This window comes from Salmo trutta, chromosome 17 (assembly GCF_901001165.1).
Source record: "Salmo trutta chromosome 17, fSalTru1.1, whole genome shotgun sequence".
NCBI classification, from domain to species: Eukaryota; Metazoa; Chordata; class Actinopteri; order Salmoniformes; family Salmonidae; genus Salmo; species Salmo trutta.
The window spans coordinates 15,331,011-15,352,630 of record NC_042973.1 but is presented as its reverse complement, the minus strand read 5'-3'; the positions used below and the strand labels follow the sequence as shown (position 1 = coordinate 15,352,630).

Here is a 21,620-nt window from a genome sequence, read left to right as displayed (position 1 = left end):
AGCAGTGGCTTCTTCCTTGCTGAGCGGCCTTTCAGGTTATGTCGATATAGGACTAGTTTTACTGTGGATATAGATACTTTTGTACCCGTTTCCTCCAGCATCTTCACAAGGTCCTTTGCTGTTGTTCTGGGATTGATTTGCACTTTTCGCACCAAAATACATTAATCTCTAGGTGACAGAACACGTCTCCTTCCTGAGCGGTATGACGGCTGCGTGGTCCCATGGTGTTTATATTTGCGTACTATTTTTTGTACAGATGAACGTGGTACCTTCAGGCGTTTGGAAATTTCTCCCAAGGATGAACCAGACTTGTGGAGGTCTATAAAAAAATCTGAGGTCTTAGCTGATTTATTTAGATTTTCCTATGATGTCAAGCAAAGAGGCACTGAGTTTGAAGGTAGGCCTTGAAATACATCCACAGGTACATCTCCAATTGACTCAAATGATGTCAATTAGCATATCAGAAGCTTCTAAAGCCCCATGACATAATTTTCAGGAATTTTCCAAGCTGTTTAAAGGCCCAGTCAACTTAGTGTATGTAAACTTTTGACCCACTGGAATTGTGATATAGTAAATTATAAGTGAAATAATCTGTCTGTAAACAATTGTTGGAAAAATTACTTGTGTCATGCACAAAGTAGATGTCCTAACTGACTTGCCAAAACTATAGTTTGTTTACAAGAAACTTGTGGTGTGGTTGAAAAACGAGTTTTAATGACTCCAACCTAAGTGTATGTAAACTTCAACGGTATATCGGCCGATATTATCTAAAAATGCCAACATCAGTATCGGCTGATGTCTAGGTTAACGCCCGATGTGCAAAACCGATGTCAAAGCTGACCTGCATACCTATATAACGAAGGTACATGACATAATGACGCCACGCAAAATTTTGCGCTATACGTATAACACAGCATTCCTAAAAGTAGCCCACAATGTCTGCTGTGTGGATCGAGCAGTCAACAAGTCAAGCAGTCATTTGAAAGAGGAAGAATATTTCAGCGAGACAGCTCAAAGGTGAAATCGTTTAAAGCCAAGATAATGGAATTCATTGCCCTTGACAATAAACTGTTCTCTGTCGTGGGTGATGTTGGCTTTCGCCGACTTCTCGAGCACCGGTTAACACTACAATTTTTCCGATGTTGCTCCCCTGGAGTTACACAGTAATAGCGTCAATGCTATTAGCTTCACGACATACATACTATGGAATGCCGTTTGGGTCTTTGCGTGTCAAAAAAAGACAGAAGCATTGTCAAAGCTGTACAAAAAAGTCTGGAAACAGATGAACGTGGATGATGTTTTTACAATACCGCGCTGCTAATAAAGCATAATTTGTTCGACCGCAACTTCTGGGGTAGCTAGCACCAATACAACCAGCCTGAAAACAATGACCAGTAGAAACCACAGTCATGTTCATTATTCTTAACAATGATTTAGGAATCATTGTGAGTAAGTATTAGCTAGGTAGTCACTTGTTGTTCGCCAATTGAAACTGAACTTCAGTTCATGAAAATAAATGGCTAGCCAGTTACTTAACCCTGTTGCCCAAAGCTAACGTTATAAGCAGCCAGCTAGCTTCATCTGGCTAGTGCGGCTCGACCAGACAGTTATATGTTGTGAAGCTAGCCACAATAAGGATTAGGCACAATGGTGGGATTTGCGGTTAGCCTTCAAAATAAAAGTATGTAATTGACAGTGATGAATTATGCCATACTTTTATTTTGAAGGCTAACTGCAAAGTTCACTATTGTGGCTAGCTTCACATAGATGGGTCCAACTACCTTTAATCAAATAAAAACTGCATTAGGATTATTTTAGATGACACCTAGCTATATAGTTAGCTAGCTAGCTAACTATATAGCTACTGAAACAGAATTGTGCTGTGTTTATGGGGAAGAACATTGTTTGCATCCATGAGCTAGCTAGCTTTTTTTTTTTTTAACTTTACCAGCATCATAGCATACATAGATGAATTGTTGTGACATATGAAATACGAGTGATCATGTAATCAATGTGTAAAATTAATGAACGCGTTAAATTATGTGACATGCAGTCGTATTTAGGTCCTGATTGGTCAACAAACTTATTTGACACGTCAAATAAAAGTGTTATAGTATATTTATTGACATGCAAAGACCCAAACAGCGTTCCATAGAAATCCTGGTTGAAAATGAAAGGACTGAACAAATATACAATGAAACAGCACAGCAAGTAAGTGAAAGAAATAGGTTTTGATTATGTTTTACTGGTAATGGGGACATATGTAAATGCCAACAAAATAATTTTTTGATCAGTGTGGTGTGTGTGTGTGTAACCTTTTATTTAACTAGGCAAGTCAGTTAAGAATTGATTCTTATTTACAATAACGGTCTACCCCAGACGATGCTGGGCCAATTGTGCGGCGACCTATGGGACTCCCAATAACGGCCGGATGTGATACAGCCTGGATTCGAACCAGGGACTGTAGTGACGCCTCTTGCACTGAGAGACCATTTAACTGTACTAGAATGCTTACAAGGCCGCTAAAATTTTAAATACCAGTATCGTTTTTTTTGTCAAGGAAAGTATCGGAATCAGCCAAAAATGTAATTTCAGTGCATCACTAGTGGATTCATGCATAAATAAAGTGGTACAGGCCTGAATAAATAGAAGCTGTTCTGTGTCCATGTATCCTGGATCCTCCATTACCTTGTTTAGGCTGGAGCTCTTGTGAACCCCCTGCAAATGAGTCCTGGGGCACAGGGTTCGTGGCGCTCTGGTGTAGGGCTGAGTCGGAGTTTGTCCTGTGGCATTAGAATGAAGAGAAAGATCAACAAAATCTCTGTGGCCCCTATTCCCCAACCACATATGTGCCATGGTATTTTTCAGACTGGGTCAAATAAATTTAAGTTGTTAAATTAAGAATGCAATTTAAAGTAAAAAAAAAAAAAATGCTATATACATGGGCATCGCATATCCTGTGCTTTTCCTGAACGTAGATGAAATTGCCTCCAACCCTAGTTTTTCCGAATATGAAGTCGTCGTTAATGGCCTACCTCCTCCAACTGGTATCCGGTGGGGGTGAGAGGTACACTGAGCTATAGGGGCAGCTGTCAATGTGAATCTCAGTTAAGGACAAAAAAAATAAAATATATATATTTACATAAACTCTTATGTAAATCTATATTTGAATGGTCAAGTTAACTGTCAGTATTCATTGACTGAAGTGCAAAGTCTACCTAAGAATTATCCAACAATGACAACATGCCGTTTTAATACTAATCAAGTCAAAATGTTGTAAAGACCACTGTGTTCAACTCTAAAATAAGCTGAGTCAGAGAGGAAGAGGCAAAGCGAGAGGGTTTACTCCATCCAAAAGGTCAAAGTGACAATTTGGTTAAAAAAAAGTAATTGTTAATTTGCTAAGTAAGGCTTATTGGATCGAATAGGAGTTTTGTAATGGTTAGGTTGTTACGAATGAACTAATATAAGTGGATAAACGTGGAATTTTGGCAACTTTGGAAAAATAAAAAAAACTTTATATTGAAGTTCTGCCTGTTGTTAACGTGCATATCTGCCCTTTCATTGGCTAGAATGGTCCCACCTGATATCGCTTTCCATCTTTGAGGACATGCATTTCCATTGTTAGTGCAGTCACAACTATCTTGTCAATATAATAGATCATCTTTGGCTGAGTGCAAAAGAAGGATATCTGGCGGCCATGTTTGTCCATAGAGAGGGGCCGGCGGTGCGGGGAGGTGATGCGGTTCCGATCGCGGTAAACGCGGTCCACCAGCCCGTGATGCCTGGTCGACCGACTGCTGTCCAAGGTGGAATTCTGGACAGGAAACGCAAAAATCAACCATATGAGAATTTGAAGCATACATACAAAAAAATAATACCATTTCAAATGTCTTTGTATAATATGGTGCAAATGTATTCATTTAAAATGGGTCAAGCTATGGGCCCTTACACATTCTCAAGTTAGCAAACATATTTCAAAAATGGAATGCCATGATATAGAAAGCAATGACATAGGCTACTTTTGTCTTTTTAAAGGCCAGTGCAGTCTAAAACGTGATTTTCCCGTTAAATAAAATAAACTCAATATAAAAACGCAACCATTTCAAAAGAGCTCCAGTTCATATAAGGAAATCCGTCAATTGAAATGAATTAGTCCTTAATATATGGATCTCACATAAATGGGAATACAGATATGCATCCGTTGGTCAGATACCTTTATATTAAAAAAAAGGGTGTGGATCAGAAAACCAGTCAGTATCTGGTGTGACCATTTGCCTCATGCAGCGCAACTCCTTCACATATAGTTGATCAGGCTGTTGTTTATGACTGGTGGAATGTTGTCCCACTCCTCTTCAATGGCTGTGCAAAGTTGCTGGATATTGGTGGGAACTGGAACACGCTGTCGTACATGTTGATCCAGATCATGCCCATACTATAACCCCACCATGCAGTAATTATTTGGTTGTGCAAACCCACTGTCTCATCAGCTGTCGGGTGGCTTGTCTCAGACAATCGCACAGGTGAAGAAGCCGGATGTGGAGGTTCTGGGCTGGCGTGGTTACACGTGGTCTGCGGTTGGGAGGTCGGTTGGATGTACTGCCAAATTCTCTAAAACGATGTTGGAAGCGGCTTATGGTAGAGAAATGAACATAAAATTCTCTGGCAATAGTTCTGGTGGACATTCCTGCAGTCAGCATGCCAATTGCACACTCCCTCCATACTTGAGACATCTGTGGCATTGTGTGACAAAATGCACATTTTAGAGTGGCCTTTTATTGTCCCCAGCACAAGGTGCACCCGTGTAATGATCATGCTGTTTAATCAGCTTCTTGATATGCCACACCCATCAGGTGGATGCATTATCTTGGCAAAGGAGTAATGCACACTAACAATGATGTAAACAAATTTCTGCACAAAACTTTTGCAAAAGAAGCTTTTTGTGCTATGGAACATTTCTGGGATCTTTTATTTCGTCTCGCTTTACATGTTGCGTTTATATTTTGTTCAGTACATTTCTACACTATGATGTTGGAAAAATACTGTGAAAATGATGATAATGTCCTTTTAAAAAGAACATCTGCAATCTCTGCCTGTTTTGGTGGGATGGAATTTTGGCCTGCCTGGTGACATCACCAGGTGGTAAATTTGTTAATAGACCAATAAGAGAGTTACAAACCTCTCTGGCAATAACAGCTAGCCCCCCCCCCCCCCCCCCCCCCCCCCCCCCCCCCTCTACTCAGACCACTCCCAGACAGTCATTTAAAACAATCAGAGTAAGGTACTTAAATTGTAACCCAGAAATTATTTGATATGGAGATAAAAACTGCTGCATTGGACCATTAAACTTTCAAGATGGGGTGAGGGTGTCTGATTCTCAATGTTAGCTTCCTTCTGAGATGGTTGGTCCCAGAAAATGCAGTGTATCGATACACCAGGACACGTCTTCAAAATTGTAAAATACTAAAGAAGTGTCTTGTGACGTTAACAGGAATCCAATTCAAGGTAAGGCGAGGGTAAAACAGCCCATCATGAAAGCTTTCAAAGACCACATTTCCCTCAGGCGAGACTGATTTGCATCATTAAACAATTAAAAAAAAAAATATATTTAAACAACTGATAGAGAAGCTGAGAGCTCACCTGAAAAGGCAGGTCAATGTTGCTATTTCCAATCTGATTGACATTGGGCAGTGAGCCTCCATAGTACTGTCCACGATTCTGCCCTAGTTGCAAATACTGGGTCTTCTGTAACTGCAGCTGTGCAAAGTAAAATTGCATGAAAGCATGAATGAATGATTAAACTGATAGGCCTACATGAAAAATCACATTCCAAAACAGTTGATATACAAGTTACAGTGCTAAAGATAGAATGGACCACATCTAAAAAAAGGAAAAAATGAGAAGACATAGGTTAGCCAGCAGATCCAACACCTTATGCTTGCTTAAAGCTGCACTAGAGGGTCAGACAGACCGTTTGCTTAAATTAAGACACCGCGGAACCAGCGCAAGATTTGGCTCAGAATACATACCTCGATCCAGGGATGAATTCCAAAATGGCTGCTGTGGCATCTGCTACCTAGCATGAGGACGAAAAGGTCAGTTTTCGCAAAAACTAGCAGTCATTCAATCTTCTTGGTATAACATTTGGGATAATGGGACAATTGAGTACAACGCATTTCTTATCCCTCGCGCCGGCGCTGCAGTGTCTTAATTTAAAGGGAAACTTCAGGATTTTGGCAATGAATCCCTTTATCTACTTCTCCAGAGTCAGATTAACTCAGGGATACCATTTTTATATACCTCTGTGTGCAGTTAAGCTCAATACCTAATTGACATAAACTCAATAGTGGAAGTCTTTGGTAACTGCTGGCATGCTATTTTTGAAGATACTCTTCAAAAAGAGGTAGGATTTCAGATGTTGTCGAAATATGGGCAGGGACTCCACTGTCTTAACTTTGGGGGAAGCTTGTTCCACCATTGGGGTCAAGAGGGGGCCAAGAGACCAGAGGTGGCGGAACAGAGTGCTGCTCCATAGGCAAGCACCAGGGTCTTGAAGATGCTTTGAACTTCGACGGGAAGCCAGTGGAGTGTGCGGACGAGCAGGGAGACATGGGAGAACATGGGAAAGTTGAACACCAGGGGGGCTGCGGTATTCTGGATAAATTGCAGGGATTTAATGACAAGCAGGGAGCCCAGCCAACAAAGAGTTGCAGTAGTCTAGACAGGAGATTAAATGTGTCTGGATTAGGAACTGCGCCGCCTCCTGTTTGAGGTAAGGTCATACTTTACTGATGTTGTAGAGCATGATGTGGGGGCTGTGCTTTGGCAAAGTGGGTGGGGTTATATCCTACCTGTTTGGCCCTGTCCGGGGGTTTCATCGGATGGGGCCACAGTTTCTCCTGACCCCTCCTGTCTCAGCCTCCAGTATTTATGCTGCAGTAGTTTATGTGTCGGGGGGCTAGTGTCAGTCTGTCACATCTGGAATATTTGTCTTTTCTGGTGTCCTGTGTGAATTTAAATATGATCTCTCTAATTCTCTCTCTCTCGGAGGAGGACCTGAGCCCTAGGACCATGCCTCAGGACTACCTAGCTTGATGACTCCTTGCTGTCCCCAGTCCACCTGGCCATGCTGCTGCTCCAGTTACAACTGTTTTGCCTGCGGCTATGGAACCCTGACCTGTTCACCGGACGTGCTACCTGTCCCAGACCTGCTGTTTTCAACTCTCTAGAGACAGCAGGAGCGGTAGAGATACTCTCAAAGATCGGCTATGAAAAAGCCAACTGACACTTACTCTTGTGTTCCTGACTTGTTGCACCCTCGACAACTACTATGATTATTATTATTTGACCATGCTGGTCATTTATGAACATCTTGGCCATGTGCTGTTATAATCTCCACCCGGCACAGCCAGAAGAGGACTGGCCACCCCTCATAGCCTGGTTCCTCTCTAGGTTTCTTCCTAGGTTTTGGCCTTTCTAGGGAGTTTTTCCTAGCCGTGCTTCTACACCTGCATTGCATGCTATTTGGGGTTTTAGGCTGGGTTTCTGTACAGCACTTTGAGATATCAGCTGATGTAAGAAGGGCTATATAAATACATTTGATGAAACTGCAGGAGCAAGTCACTGCTTTGATGTTTGCAGAGAATGGCAGGGTGTTGTCCAGGGTTACACCAAGGCTCTTTGCACTCTGGGAGAGGGTCACCGTGGAGTTGTCAACCCGTGATAGAGGTCTTGGAGCAGGCAGACCTTTCCCGGGAGGAAGACCAGCACTGTTTTGTTGAGGTTGAGCTTGAGGTGGTTGGCTGACATCCCCTCAAAGGAGGAAGAAGAATAGTTGAGTGTCTTCTGCATAGCAATGATAGGAGAGACCATGTGAGGATATCACAGAGCCGAGTGACTTGGTGTAAAGAGAAAAGAGGAGGACCTAGAACCGAGCCCTGAGGGACACCAGTAGTGAGAACACGTGGTGCAGACAGATCCTCTCCACGCCACCTTGTAGGAGCGACCTGCCAGGTAGGATGCAATCCAGGAGTGTGCAGAACCCGAGACGCCCAACTGTGAGAGGGCGGAGTGGAGGATCTGATGGTTCAGTGTGTCGAAGGCAGCGGATATATCTAGGAGAATGAGAACAGGTGAGAGAGAGTCAGCTTTGGCAGAGCGGAGAGCCTCTGTGACACAGAGGAGAGCAGTCTCAGTTGAGTGAGCCGCCTTGAAGCCTGACTGGTTAGGGTCAAGAAGATCGTTCTGAGCGAGATAACGAGAGAGAGAGAGAGTTGGTCATAGACAGCATACTCAAGTATTTTGGAAAGAAAAGAACTTAGGGATACTGGTCTATAGTTTGACAGAGGGGTCGAGTGTTGGTTTCTTGAGGGGAGCGACTCTAGCCATCTTGAAGTCATAGGGGATGCAGTCAGTGGTCAGCTGATGAGAGAAGTGAGGAATGGGAGAAGGTCTCCAGAGATGGTCTGGAGAACAGAGTCAAGTGGGCAGGTTGTGGGGTGGCCGGACATCACTAGTCCCAGGATTTCATCTGAAGAGAGGGAAGAGGACAAGGCGTATGGTAGTTGTGTGTGATTAGGACCAGTGGACTCAGTAGGCTGAGTGAAAGAGGAGTGGATGTCATCACCTTTTTTTCCAAAGGTGTTGACAAAGTAATCAGCACAGGGAGGAGGATTAAGGAGGTAGAAAGTGGAGAAGAATTTCACAGGGTTGGAGGCAGAAGCTTGAAATGTAGTGATAAAAAGCAGCTTTAGCAGTGGAGAAAGAGGAAGGTAAGATCGAGAGCAGGGAGTGGAAGGATGTTAGGTCCTCCGGAAGTTTAGTTTTCCTCCATTTCCGCTCAGCTGCCCGAAGCCCTGTTAGCACGCAATGAGTCACTCAGCCACAGAGCGGGAGGGGAAGGTCAGCTGTGAGGAAAGGGGACGGTGAGAGTCAAAGGATGCAGAAAGGGATGAGAGTAGGGTCAAAGAGGCAAAAAGTCAGGAGATAGGAGGGAGCAGGAGGATAAAAGGGGAGAGTGTAGTGGGAGAGAGAGCGCGAAGACTGCAGCGGTGAATAACCATCTGGATAGGGGCTGAGTGGGAAAGGTTATCAAGGTGTCAATCTCATTGAGGAACTCTCCAAAGACACTTGGTGGGCAATAGGCTAACATGAGCCATAAATTGTTTATATCTTAATCAATTCAGTATCAAGTTTGTGCAAGGTCAGTACTATGTCCCAAGTCAAATGGACAAAGTCAGTAGGCCTAGGCTTAATAGCTGGAAGCTGTGTCAATCTCATAAGGAAAGACGTCGCTAGATTTGTCAAATAGTTTATTTATTTGTTTAAATAAAATAGGCATCTTTTAAAACCACAACATAAATCTATCCTGTACTCCTAAACCATTCCTTTATCATATTCACAACTGGTAGGTTCACCACCATACTCCTGACAATTATTACTGAACGATTTAGTTCACCAATTGCTTTAATAATGAATTGCATGAAGGATGGATTAACCAAAGGCCTGATTTGATGGGGATGAATAAACAGGCTAACATGAACACTTGATACAAACCAGACTGATTATTGCCAGTAACCAACTTTGCATTACACATAATGAACATCTTCAAGACAGGGAAGTAAATCCCATGTTCTCCATCTCTGCCTTCAAGGCTTCGAAGTTGCAAATCTGTCAAATCTCAGCATGCATATTCACGTAAATGCTGCGGGATTCTTGGTGCTGTCAAAGATGGATTGGTACTTTGTAAATATGCAAACCCATTGTATGGCGTGCAAAACTGAATTCTGTCAAAATGGCTTGACAACATTAGAGTTAACGTTGTATGCATAGCAAGTGACGCTTTAGTTTACAGGTAAACAATTAAAACGTTACATTCAGTGTCAAACGCACCAGTTTGAGTCGAACTGGTAAACATGTTCAGTCTTCATTGCAATTTCTTGCGGTTAAATCACTATCTAGTTTACTACACGGAATCTTTTGATTGATGCATGGGAATATGAATAGGACCAAGTGTTTGCTAGCAATAACCTAGCTAGTTTTACCTGAGCTTGCCTGGGTGCCTACCATAGCAAACATCAAAGACAGCTCACGGGATGGTTACGGTTAACAAATTGCAAATGCTGGCAAAGTAACGCCCCAATCAATGATGGTCATCAGAAAACAAATATTTAGCTTTAATTGCGAGGGCAGTCAATCGGCCACTTATGTTTTCCACAGCCAGCTGGCTAAAAAACAACTTGTCATTAAAACGTGCTGCAGTTAACGTTAGCTAGCTAACGTTAGGTTACTGACAGTACAGCAGTAGCTAGCTAGCCTAGCAGCAGAATTAATCAACAAAACACGGCACTTACCCGTGCAGCTCTAGTAATGTTTAGGTCTTTCATCACCTCTTCGAAAGCCGCAGTCTCTTCGGCCTGTTTCTGATTATGTAAAGCGATTTTCTCGCTAAATTTACGTGGATTGTTTGAACTCGCCATCTTTTGCTCTTCTTCCCAATGGGACCTTACGCACAACGCTTGGATACGATGGTTTTGTCGTCATTACGCGCGTACATGTTTCTATTGCATTTCGTGGAAATCAAGAGTATATTGTCACAGAATTAAATCAGGAATTACCTTGTGTAGGCCTATTTGATTTGTATTACGTGCTCTAAAATGTCAAGGACATTGTTTAAAGGGATACTTCACTCAAAAACGATGTGCATGTTAGCACATCAGTCAAGTTTAAGAGCACTTCAGTACCGAGCAAAAACTGTGATATCCTATTTTTCATAGGAAAGGTTAGGTTGATAAAAGGAAAACAATCTATTTCTTGAAGTTAAGTTTAATTAAAAGCAACTCAACATCTGAACACCACAATGACCTGGGTACTGTATCACCAGAGGATAACCTACCTGTCTGGAGAAGCACAGTATACTCAGACATTCAAAGTTCTTGACATTTTCCGGATTGACTGACCTTCATGTTTTAAAGTAATAATGGACAGTCATTTCTCTTTGCTTATTTGAGCTGTTCTTGCCATAATATGGACTTGGTATTTTATCAAATAGGGCTATATTCTGTAGACCACCCCTACATTGTCACAAACACATGAAGAAAGAAATTCCACAAATTAACATTTAACAAGGCACACCTGTTAATTGAAATGCATTCCAGGTGACTACCTCATGAAGCTGGTTTGGAGAATGCCAAGAGTGTGCAAAGCTGTCAAGGCAAAGGGTGGCTACTTTGAAGAATCTCAAATAGAAAATATATTTTGATTTGTTCAACACTTTTTTGGTTACATGATTACATGTGTTATTTCATAGTTGTGATGTTTTCACTATTATTCTACAATGTAGAAAATAGTAAAAATAAAAACCCTGGAATGTGTAGATGTTTCCAAAATTTTGACTGGTACTGTATATTTTTTGTTGTAAAAAGCAAGATATTGCTCTACCAAAGTTTAAATACCTGTAGTTGATAGATCACATCGTTGGAATTGTATCAAGGTCATGATGTACAGAGCTGAACTGAAATATACCAAATGTATCAGTTACCCAGATACAGTACGCCTATAATTGACTGACAGGAAAGTCAATATTGGGATTCATGTCTTTCTGTCATGACCTTTGTGACATTTAACAATGATGGAGTTGCACAGTATTTCGCTAAATGCAGTGTATGGTCAAGTAGCACCTCATATAATCCATACATTAATTAGGAATCATCGTCTCCTTTAGATCGTCTGACATACTTTTAAAACATGAAGCTCTGGAGCAAGGGGTTCTCTCTATACCTTATTCAAATGAATGTTCTGGAAAAATCATTTACAGAAATGACAAAAGGATAATTATACAGATTACCGATCAAAGAATGTGCACAATCTTCATTTCACATCTGTATTACAGTACTGTATAAAAACTCATTGTGTGGCCTTTTATTTCAGTTTCACTGACAGGTCAGGTTTTATTTTCTACAATTGGGAATAAGGATTAACTGGTCTTCAATTTACATTAATCTGCCAAATCATTAACATTTTGTAGGTCTTTGTAAAATTATGCATTCCACCATTGAGACTACAACACTTGAATACCTTTTTCAGTTCACGTAACACCTTTAATTAAAGTTATACATTTGGATACAGAAAAGTCTACATTCTCATTGGATTACAGTGAATTCCACTTATAATGCACTTAAAAGATAACTATGTGCTTCTGAGTTGGACAGACAAAACATCACAAAAACCCTGTTACTAAGGCAAACAGGTGACATTTTCAGAACCAAACATTTTTCAACGAGGGCCATGTTGTGCTTCCAAATAAAATTCAGCTTGTCTCAGCATTGCCAACAGTCTAAAATCAGTAAAAGCCATATCAGTTTTGCATACAATACTGAAAGCCTCAGAAATAGGCTACTCCTCATAAACAAAAATGCTACCGTCTGCACTGTACTAAGGTAAGAAATACACTAGGGAAAATAATCACATATCACTGCTTGTGCGCTGTGCTGTTCTTTCCATCTATGCCTTTACTTTGATCCTTACGTGAATTTCAGCCCCTTGTGCCCAGCTCTTTGAGATTCACAGTTCTGGCAGGACTGGATAAGTGAAAGCAGTACGCTTGTCTAGGTAAACCCATTACCATAGTGCTCACAACAATGCTGTCCTTTTATGTAGGAGCTTGGAGAAAGAATGTGGCACCAAAATGTATCTGACCACTTGACCAGTTTCCCCCACAACTAAACACTGCAGCCACAAGACAAAAGCACTTCATTCTGATCTACAGTATATTGATTAAACATAAGAGACTTCAGAATATTCAGGAAGCCTACCTAATACCTACCAAAGGAGCACTAACCACAGATGTTCTCACACAAAAAATGATTACATTACCATAAGAGACATTTTAGCTTGTCAGTTTGGAATACACATTTCATTATGATGATGGTGTGTAAACATCACCAGTCAATTGAACAGCCTAATGAGCACATCACCTTACACAGCAAAAACAGATGTTCTGAAATAAACATAAAACATTAGGAGAGCTACTGAAAGGTCTTCTTCAGTCAATCACTAGTTCTCAAATGGTCCTAAGCAGTCAAATATGTCATCCAATATGTTGTAAAGAACAACTATATACATATATATATTTTTTAAAATATATTATTTGAATGAATATACTCAATTAAATAATCAAAACATGCTTCCTTGATGCATGGCACAAATTAAAAAACTGTATCCTGCAAATCAGTTAATAGGTTTTTGACTGCTTTAAGTGTTGTTTAAAATACCCTAAAAGCGAGTTTGTCCCGGAAAGCTAACACTTATTTTCCATTAAAACTGCTCATTACGATGCAGCACATGGACCTCAACTATAGGATGGAAAATGAGGTAATACACTGTATATTATAGCAAAACCGTATTCCTATTTCCACTTATTCCCTCAAACACACACACCCACCCACATTACATCAAGATTACCGCTGATATTACAATAGTTTATGTAATGTGCCATGTTTCTATTCATTTGACAGCGCAACAGTAAGAATGCATGGAATCAAATTGTCAGTCACTTTGGGCTGAAGGATTACCGTCGCGTGGTGGTTTGTGGAAGTATGATCGGCGTACACGCAATTCCTGCAAAAGACTCAGGAAAGTGCAAATCCCTCTCCCACTCATCAGTCTCTGTGTTGTACACTTGCACAATGCTTGTGACATTATTTAGATGCCAATTGTACCCTCCAACAATATAGATATTTTTATCCAACAAGCAGCAGCCTGCCTCAGATTGCCCTGTTCGCATGGGGCTAACAGTGGTCCACTGGTCATTCTCTGGAATATAATATTCAACTGCCAGAACGTCAAAGCAGCGATCCACGTGGTCCATGCGACCGCCCAGGCAGTAAACACGGTCTTTGGCACTGATCATAGCATGAAGCACTCTGGGCTCGTTCATGGGCGATTTGAAATCCCATTGGTCAGACGTGGGGTCGTAACAGTGCAGAGTTTTCTTATCATCCACTGAGACACCGTAACCCCCTGAGATGTAGAGCTTGTTGCCACAGGGAGTTCCTGCATGGCCCCAGATTCTGCGTTTCAGTGGTTCCACGTAGGTCCACTCGTTTTTCTTAGGACAGTAGCACTCTACGGACGACAGACTTCCAGATCGGTTGCGCCCCCCAGTGGCGTAGAGTTGTCCTTGAAGAGCGTTGAGGTGGAACTGAATACGCCCCTCCTGCATTGGCTGGATACGCAGCCATTTGCTCAGGTGTGGGTCGTACCGGAAGCAGATGTCCACTGCCCCTTCACCGCTGCGGTATTGCAGGTGCTGCCCGCCAACTACGTACACAAAGTTGTCCAGCACTGATACACAGGCGTGGCTGGATCCTGTCTCCATCTCCGTTAGTTCCTTGAACTGACGCGCTGCAATGTCTGGGAGATAGAACACCTTACTGCTCACAGTGCGATCGTTGTCAGTGTAGGGTGTCCCGCCAAAGGTAATGAGCGAAACCACGTCGGAGCGGATCACGGTCCGTGGGGACTGCATCTTGTGCTGACGGAACGGGAGGATCTGGTAGTTGAAGGCCTCCAGGAGGTACTGCCTGCACAGCACGTCCTCCACCATGATGTCCACCGTCTGCACGCTGTCCACCAGCTCCGAGGACGGCATGAGGGGGAATCGCACGTGGCAGAGGACCTCGTTTACACCGGCTCGGCGGGCCTCGTCGTGCTGCAGCCAGCGGATGGCAGCGTGGAACAGGTCAATCTCGCTGCAGTTCTTCAGCTTGTTGCTCTGCAGGAAGAAGACCAGGCGCTCCATGGGGATGTGCAGGAAGTCTTCCTCCTCGGCAATCTGCAGGAAGTGGCGGAAGGTGAAGGTGTCCACAGACTCCTTGAGGGAGGTCAGGTTGAAGGTGGTGGCCATCTGGCCGATGTTCAGGCAGGTCTCTACGCTCATAGCTGACTTGAGGAATTCTTCGCAGAGGTCAACGACTGGGACCATCTGTAGAAAGACTGCTGCTCCCAGTACGTCTTGAATGCAGTCCAGGTCAAGCGTGACTTCTGCACTGTAGGCAAAGTCAATTATGTGTTTCAGGCCGCGGGCGGACAAGCCCTTCAGCTCAATGGTGTCCTGGTTTGACTCCCTCATGCCTCCAGTGAACATGGCTCTGCAAAGCAAGTGAGAAAGTCATTTAAATAACTGCCATTATGTTAAACTTGTTTTATTGATTTCCTCCCATTCTGAACAACATATTCATCCTAGGTAAATTAGACAATGAACAACAACTCCTCTCTACTTGGCCATGCAACATCAGGATGAGAACATCAGATTATAAATGTAAACATATGTGACCGACCGGCCCGATTCGATCTTACGTAGCAACATTTTGAATTGTGTTTTTTTTTTTTACATTGGATAAAAGTAGAAACTCACAGTTAGAAAACAGTACATCATACACTATAGTTGATGAACAATGGGAAAGTAATTCTGCTTTGGAAGTTGATAAACTTGTAACCTCACTTTTGAGAAAATGTTTTGGTACCTACTGGAGAGGTCTTCTTTGTCTACACCCATTCAGCGTCGTTCACACACTATCCACCCATCTCTTTAAGGATTCACATCTGAAGTTTTGTACTAAACAACCAAAGATTTCAAGACTATAGGCAGGTATATACTAAGAGTGGGTTCGTAAATATTATCTGGAGCGCCAGAGTGTGCTCTGGGCGTTCGTAAAATCAGAGTATTGTCAGATTGTCCGTTCGTAAATTCAGAGCGTTTCGCTCTCGGAGCGTTCAGAGTGCACACTGGACGCTCTGGCCAAGGAGTAGGGTTGATCCGAGCATTCTGACCTAACAACAGCAGTCAAGCCCCCAAGCTAACTGGCTGACGTTGGCTAGCTACTTCCAGACACAAATGAGAGAACAGCTCACTGACCATTTTACTCGCCCTAGCAGAGCTGGTTTGGCTGTTTTTATGTTATCCAGAGCGTTGTTGACTGCAACTATGCTGCTGGCAACAATTTAATTACGCTTGTTTTGCTAACGTTTACTGACACCGGCCATATTACCAGTTACGTCTATTGACAGTTGTCACAGTGACATCATGAACATTCTATTGAAATGGTTACTTACATAGTGGAGTCTTTTGTTTAGACATGTAGCTAGCTAAACAATGAACCATAATCCCAACTCATAACGTTACTAACCTGCATGAATCTGCAGGTAGCTGACCAACCAGGTGCAATGTTAGCTAGCTCACATTAGGCTTATACTAGCAATGCAACTGGCTCTGAGATATGAATAATATTACTACACAGATCATAGATGTAACGCTAGCTAGCCAGCCAGCTAACGTTAGCTAGCTAACAATACACTTTAACTTGAAATGAAAACAACTTTGACAAAATTAGAAACATGTAATATCTGAAAATGTAGCTAGCTAGAGTATCTTACCCGTCCGTATACATGGATGGACGCTTCTCCCTCTCTGTCACAGATGCCATAGTTGCCCTTAGTTTGAAGATGTAATCCGGAGACAGCCTTCTGTGTGTTCTCTTTTCAACTCCGTCTGCATATTTGCAATCAAATGCCAGATTTTTTTCCATCTCCTTAGCTATTATACTCTTAATTCCACTGATTTCAAAACTTGGTCCTCCAGAAAGTGGAGAGCAACACTTATGCTGCTCTACTATGTGATATCTTTAAAATAAAAAAGCTGTGCTAGAATGGATTACCTACACATACTGACCAGTTCATGTTATAGACAGAAGCACGCTACATGGCAGACCAATCAGAACTCTTCTCTCGGCATGTCCAGCCCACTCATTATCTCCAGTCAATCATGGCTAGTGATTAGGTTGCTGACTTTTTCCGTGGCTAAACCAACTGGGCTCCTAACTTAACAATTGTATTCATATTTACAGATGGCATACAAGTTTGTTATTAAGGCACATGGAAGTTCACATGTTCAAGAAGGCATTTCTGCCAAAAAACACAATTTGATTAAAAAAAAAATGAGGTTTACGTTCAAATGGTGCTCCTGTGAAGTAGTGACATGCGACATACACCTAGTTTCCTGAAACAAGTTACATAATCACATTATACACCTGTAATGTTATTATATCCCTACCTATCAGTTCCACATACTTTAACAATTACTCTGTTTTCTCTCTACCATACCTCATCTGACTAAGCTTTTGATGTATCAATTATTTCACACCAAAGACAGATTTACCAACACAGTCTCTCAACACTCTTCCCTTCACCTCTACATCTGTATGATGATTTGATTTGTATATCTGTCTTTACCTGGGTCTCTCTTTCCAGGCCAGTGTATCTCTATAGTCAAAAAATACATCCAGTTGTCTCAAAACAGTGCAGAGGAAGGAGATGAAGAGCAGAAGCCATGTCGGAGAGACAGCGTCAGTCTCACCTGAAGTAGTCACTGCAGGAGGCCAGCACTGCCTTGTGAACCTGGAAGCGCTCCTCATTGATGGCCAGCACCACATCCAGGAGCTGCCCCTGGGCTCGCAGGACCGACAAGCCCTGTAGGAGAGTGGCGCTATGGCTTGGGGCTGAGAACGTGCAAGGCAGGGTGCTATTCTGGTTAGCCATACTGCAAGAGAAAAGGCCCATCACTGTATCAGAATAGGGTATTTTAGAAAAAATGTAAGTTAGACTCAGTGAAATTACATTGCCACGAGCAGCACCGCCGATATTGAGATAAGCAAGATGCAAGACTTTGCTCTCACACAGTCACACAAAGCATCTGCATATGTGCACCGGTTCGCTTCACGCTGTTCACAGCATGGTAGCCAGGGCACCAAAACAGTGGAGAAGTTGAGCCACGCGCTTCAACGCTCTTAGTTGTTGCAGAAATTGATCCACTATGCTGTTTACTTTTTGCATCTACGCCATATCGCTAAGTCTACCTTTAAGCTTCTAGGATGCTTGTCAGAGTTTACTGATGTTGTTGTAGCATCAGTGACAGTGCTGAGCTCTTGCTCTCCTGCACTTTGTCCATCCGGTTTTCCCAGCAGCTGAATCATTACCCTCCTCCCAACTCTTTTCTCTTGAATTATTCAGCTGCTACATGGGGGAAAAAAGCTTTATTTCTATTCAGAGCGACCACCTGTGTTAATGATGATATCCCTTAAACACTGAAGAACATCTTTAATTGTTCACCGCTGTCAGGACACTTTAATGTCACTAGATTTTGAGTGAGGGTATGACCTTCTCCATGGATCAAAGCCACCACTGAAAAGTTGTTTAAATATATTTGTAAGATGTTGCCAATGTATTTTTAAGATGTAGCTATAGGCTACATTACCATCAAAATGGAGCGGATTAAATTCAATAAGCCTAGCCATAAAAATGCTTATTTGATGCTGACAAGATAGGGACTAGTATGTAGCCCACTCATAGATGCTAGCTACCTTTAGCGTCTATTCATGAAGGTCTCTTTTGGCTGGGGGAGTTTTAAGAGCCCCGATACTCGTTCTGAACGTTAACATGCATCGCTTGCGCTACGGTTTTGGAAACATAAGTAGTCTTTCATATCAGTGAGAATTAATTTTCAAAAACAAAAGGTTACATTTCTACACACCTTTATAGGGTTAGTGTTCCCACACGGCCCTATCTCCATGTTACAACGCTTGCTTTACGGAAGACAGAAGCGACTGCCTGTGCTAATTAGCTATCTAGAGTGCTGGAACACCTGTGTAACATGCTGAAAACACCGCTCACGTCACGTGCGCGAGCGTTGCAAAATAAATGTACACATGTTATTCAATCATCGCACCCACACTGATCGCAAGCATCTGCGTAGCCAGGCGCTAAAATAGAACTCGCTGCAAGTCCTGCCTCATTGTTTTTAGGAGCACATACCCTCATGGGTGATTGAAAGATGAACTGAGGTCCACACTCCAGTCGGTTGTGGTAATGCACCTTAAAGTTGGTTGCAAACCACCATTTAAAGTCTAAAGAAGAAACCTGAAGGAGGAGCGATTACTAGAAACAAACTCGGTTTACCCTTTTATCTATGGATTAATTGTCAGAGTACAGGACCTTGTGCATTTCAGGTAAAATAACAACCCAATGTTTATATCCCAGGACAAATTAGCTAGCAACAGCAAACTAGCTAGCTAAATTGCCATACATGTTTAATGCTTTTCGACCTGTCCCCAAATTAATATAGTTGGTTCAGAGTTTGTTTTGACATTTCAACCTGCGTGTCCTGATTGTGTGTGGACAAAATCAACATGCGCGTGATGACGGTCTAGTCAGCATGTGAGCGTAACTAGGGAGGAAGTGTAGCAGAAGTGTAGTTCGTCATCTGGAGGCACACAGCAGTATGGATCTGACCTGCTACAGTAAGTGTGTATTTTTTCCTCGCTGATATGAAAGATACCTTTACAAAAAAAGATTGCCGTTTTGAAACTGCAGTAGCAGTGCAATAACTGCATTCGACTGTGGTTACACTGCAAAGTTACTGCTTCCAAAAAAAGGTGTTATTTTGGAATTAAGTATTTGCAGAATATTGGTGTTACACTGTACTCAGACAGCAATCTTTTTTCATGAGAGTAAATTCAATATGTTTCGAAAACCGTCTCGCAAGCGATGATTCTTGACGTTTCTAAACGTTATAACAAAGCGTCGGGATTGTAGTTCACATGGTCCCACTGGTAACGTTAAAGGGTGCTGAGAACCCTTGAGACAGTTAATGTCTTGGTTCTCGAAAGTAAGGGACTATGCAACATGTTGCGCCGTTGCACCTGCTAGAAGAAACTTTAATATGAATGTAAATGTTACGACAGAATGCCAAACATATTCCTAACATTCCTTCTACTCGATACCTTGTCATTGGCAACATTTACAGCCTTCAATTGTAGACTACAATGGATACAATGTACAGTGAATTAATCAATCTGCAACGATATGAAAATTAATGCAAAAAAATGACCAGTGTCCTCAGAATGTCCTGATGATCCAACCGAATGCCCTCTCACTCAGTGTTTCATATTTATCTCATTAATTCCGTATCCCTAGCTGCCCTTTGGTCTAAATACAGTTTTCCCAAATTGATTTCCCACTACATTGTCATCCTCACCTGTTCTGTGGACGATTCGAGGCGAAATCCCCACCATCCGACTCCGCCATCTTCTAGCACCGTGCTGTATGCAAAGGGAATTATTCGTAAATGTAGCAATGGGTCAAAGGCATTACTGCCCCGTTCATGACAAAATAAATGCATCAATCTTATCGATAACTAACTATTGAACAACATATGGTGCTTTCCCCCGTGCTGAAAGCTGTTGACCTCTGCACCAGATGGAAATGTCGTGCGCTGTGTTGGACTTCAGTTTGTCGGGGGTGTGCTGAGCCCATGCGCTGCTGCTGTACACCGCTAGGGTGCGCTAAGATTACAATACCGTTCTTTTCAATCACTTTGGGACATTTTTCACATAAGTGGTGTATTTTGTAAACTCTAAATACAAAACCCTAAACTGATAACACTTGTAATATCCACTATATTATGTTCAGAACCTTTGATTGTGCATTCATTGAGGTCTCACACACTTTTCACCGCTGAGTCAATCATGCAAAATCAGTTTTCTGTGAAATACCATGACAACATTTTTTGTCACCAATACATCAGATAATGATACTCACAATTTAGTCATTTTAACTACCATTTAATCCAATATAAAAAAATACAAGATACACATTTCAAAACTTGTTTTTGTAGTGCTGAATAAAATAAATAGTAGATAGTAAATATATTTTTCCATACAGTTTTTGACTATAACTTGACATGCACAATGTTGTATAATTTGTATCCAATGGCAGGTTGTGAGAATGTTGAGAAAAATGTCAGTCTCAGTTTAATTATCCTTAAACAGTACATACGTAGGACAAATCATCAGACATTGGAGTATTGTAAAGCAGTTGGCAACTGTAAAAACGTAGCATTTGTTGAATGCCATTTCAGCCCCATGCAACATTGTACAAGATCACCTTTTTATTTTACGTGACTTGTCAACTGATACTGTATCGCCGTCTCTCTGCTTACAGTGCATCAATGAAATTCAGGTAAGTGGGATAGGTATTTCAGCAGTGCATTGTACAATACAATTACAAAATTATTGCAAATTTCTGACCTTAATTTCACTATTTCGTCTTTTGACCAAACAGATCAGCGCTGAAAAAAATCTTATGTGAATAGAGCTGATTGGTCAAATGACCAATTAGTTAAAAAAAAATCTGAATTTGGCTGTCTGTGTAAACACAACCTTAGTGACTCTTGAAGAGCACTGGCTGATGGAGAGAAATTATGTATTATTTACATCCAAGTTTGGTTTACCTTCCAACATAAATTGATGTCAAATTGATACATTTATGAGGTAAAAATATAGAAATGTAGTGTTCAGCAGTTATCAAACTAAATGTTAACTCGGCACTACATAATTTTGGTTCAGTAGTTATCAGATTTGAGCAACTTGATTAAATTATAGTTCATTTTGTTAACAAATGACAAGAAAATCATATCAAACGTAAAGTGAATATTGGTAGAGATTTGGTGCAGTGAACAAATGACTTAGTGAATTTGTTTGTTGTACTCAGTCAATTGAAATTGTGCT

The 21,620-nt window shown here is 41.7% G+C and overlaps 2 protein-coding genes across 8 annotated transcripts in view; both read right to left on the bottom strand.

Annotated features, from left to right (window-relative positions):
- Nucleotides 1-10,955, bottom strand: part of LOC115151683 (CREB-regulated transcription coactivator 1) — a 42,536-nt gene extending 31,581 nt beyond the window's left edge. For 3 of the 5 annotated variants that reach the window (XM_029695829.1, XM_029695832.1, XM_029695833.1), the window contains exons 1-5: nt 10,353-10,546; nt 5,641-5,757; nt 3,692-3,817; nt 3,036-3,097; nt 2,689-2,783 (exon numbers count right to left, since the gene is read on the bottom strand). In XM_029695829.1, coding sequence (XP_029551689.1) covers nt 2,689-2,783; nt 3,036-3,097; nt 3,692-3,817; nt 5,641-5,757; nt 10,353-10,478 — 526 coding nt within the window. In that variant the 5' untranslated portion in view covers nt 10,479-10,546. Of the gene's footprint in view, nt 1-2,688; nt 2,784-3,035; nt 3,098-3,691; nt 3,818-5,640; nt 5,758-6,029; nt 6,077-10,352; nt 10,548-10,894 lie in introns of those variants that run through there. The other 2 variants (XM_029695831.1, XM_029695830.1) reach the window with 2 other exon arrangements.
- Nucleotides 10,956-12,072: 1,117 nt separating this feature from the next.
- Nucleotides 12,073-20,387, bottom strand: LOC115151681 (kelch-like protein 26). 3 transcript variants are annotated; one of them, XM_029695825.1, is made up of 3 exons: nt 20,090-20,387; nt 17,290-17,596; nt 12,073-15,149 (listed from the first exon to the last, which is right to left on the bottom strand). In XM_029695825.1, exons 1-3 carry the CDS (start codon nt 20,124-20,126, stop codon nt 13,568-13,570), a joined length of 1,926 nt encoding a protein of 641 aa, XP_029551685.1. In that variant the 5' UTR covers nt 20,127-20,387; the 3' UTR covers nt 12,073-13,567. The 3 variants fall into 3 exon arrangements, with proteins under 3 accessions (XP_029551685.1, XP_029551686.1, XP_029551687.1); XM_029695826.1 differs by having other exon boundaries at nt 17,414-17,596; XM_029695827.1 differs by lacking the exons at nt 17,290-17,596; nt 20,090-20,387 and adding an exon at nt 16,435-16,469.
- Between the last annotated feature and the right edge of the window lie 1,233 nt (nt 20,388-21,620).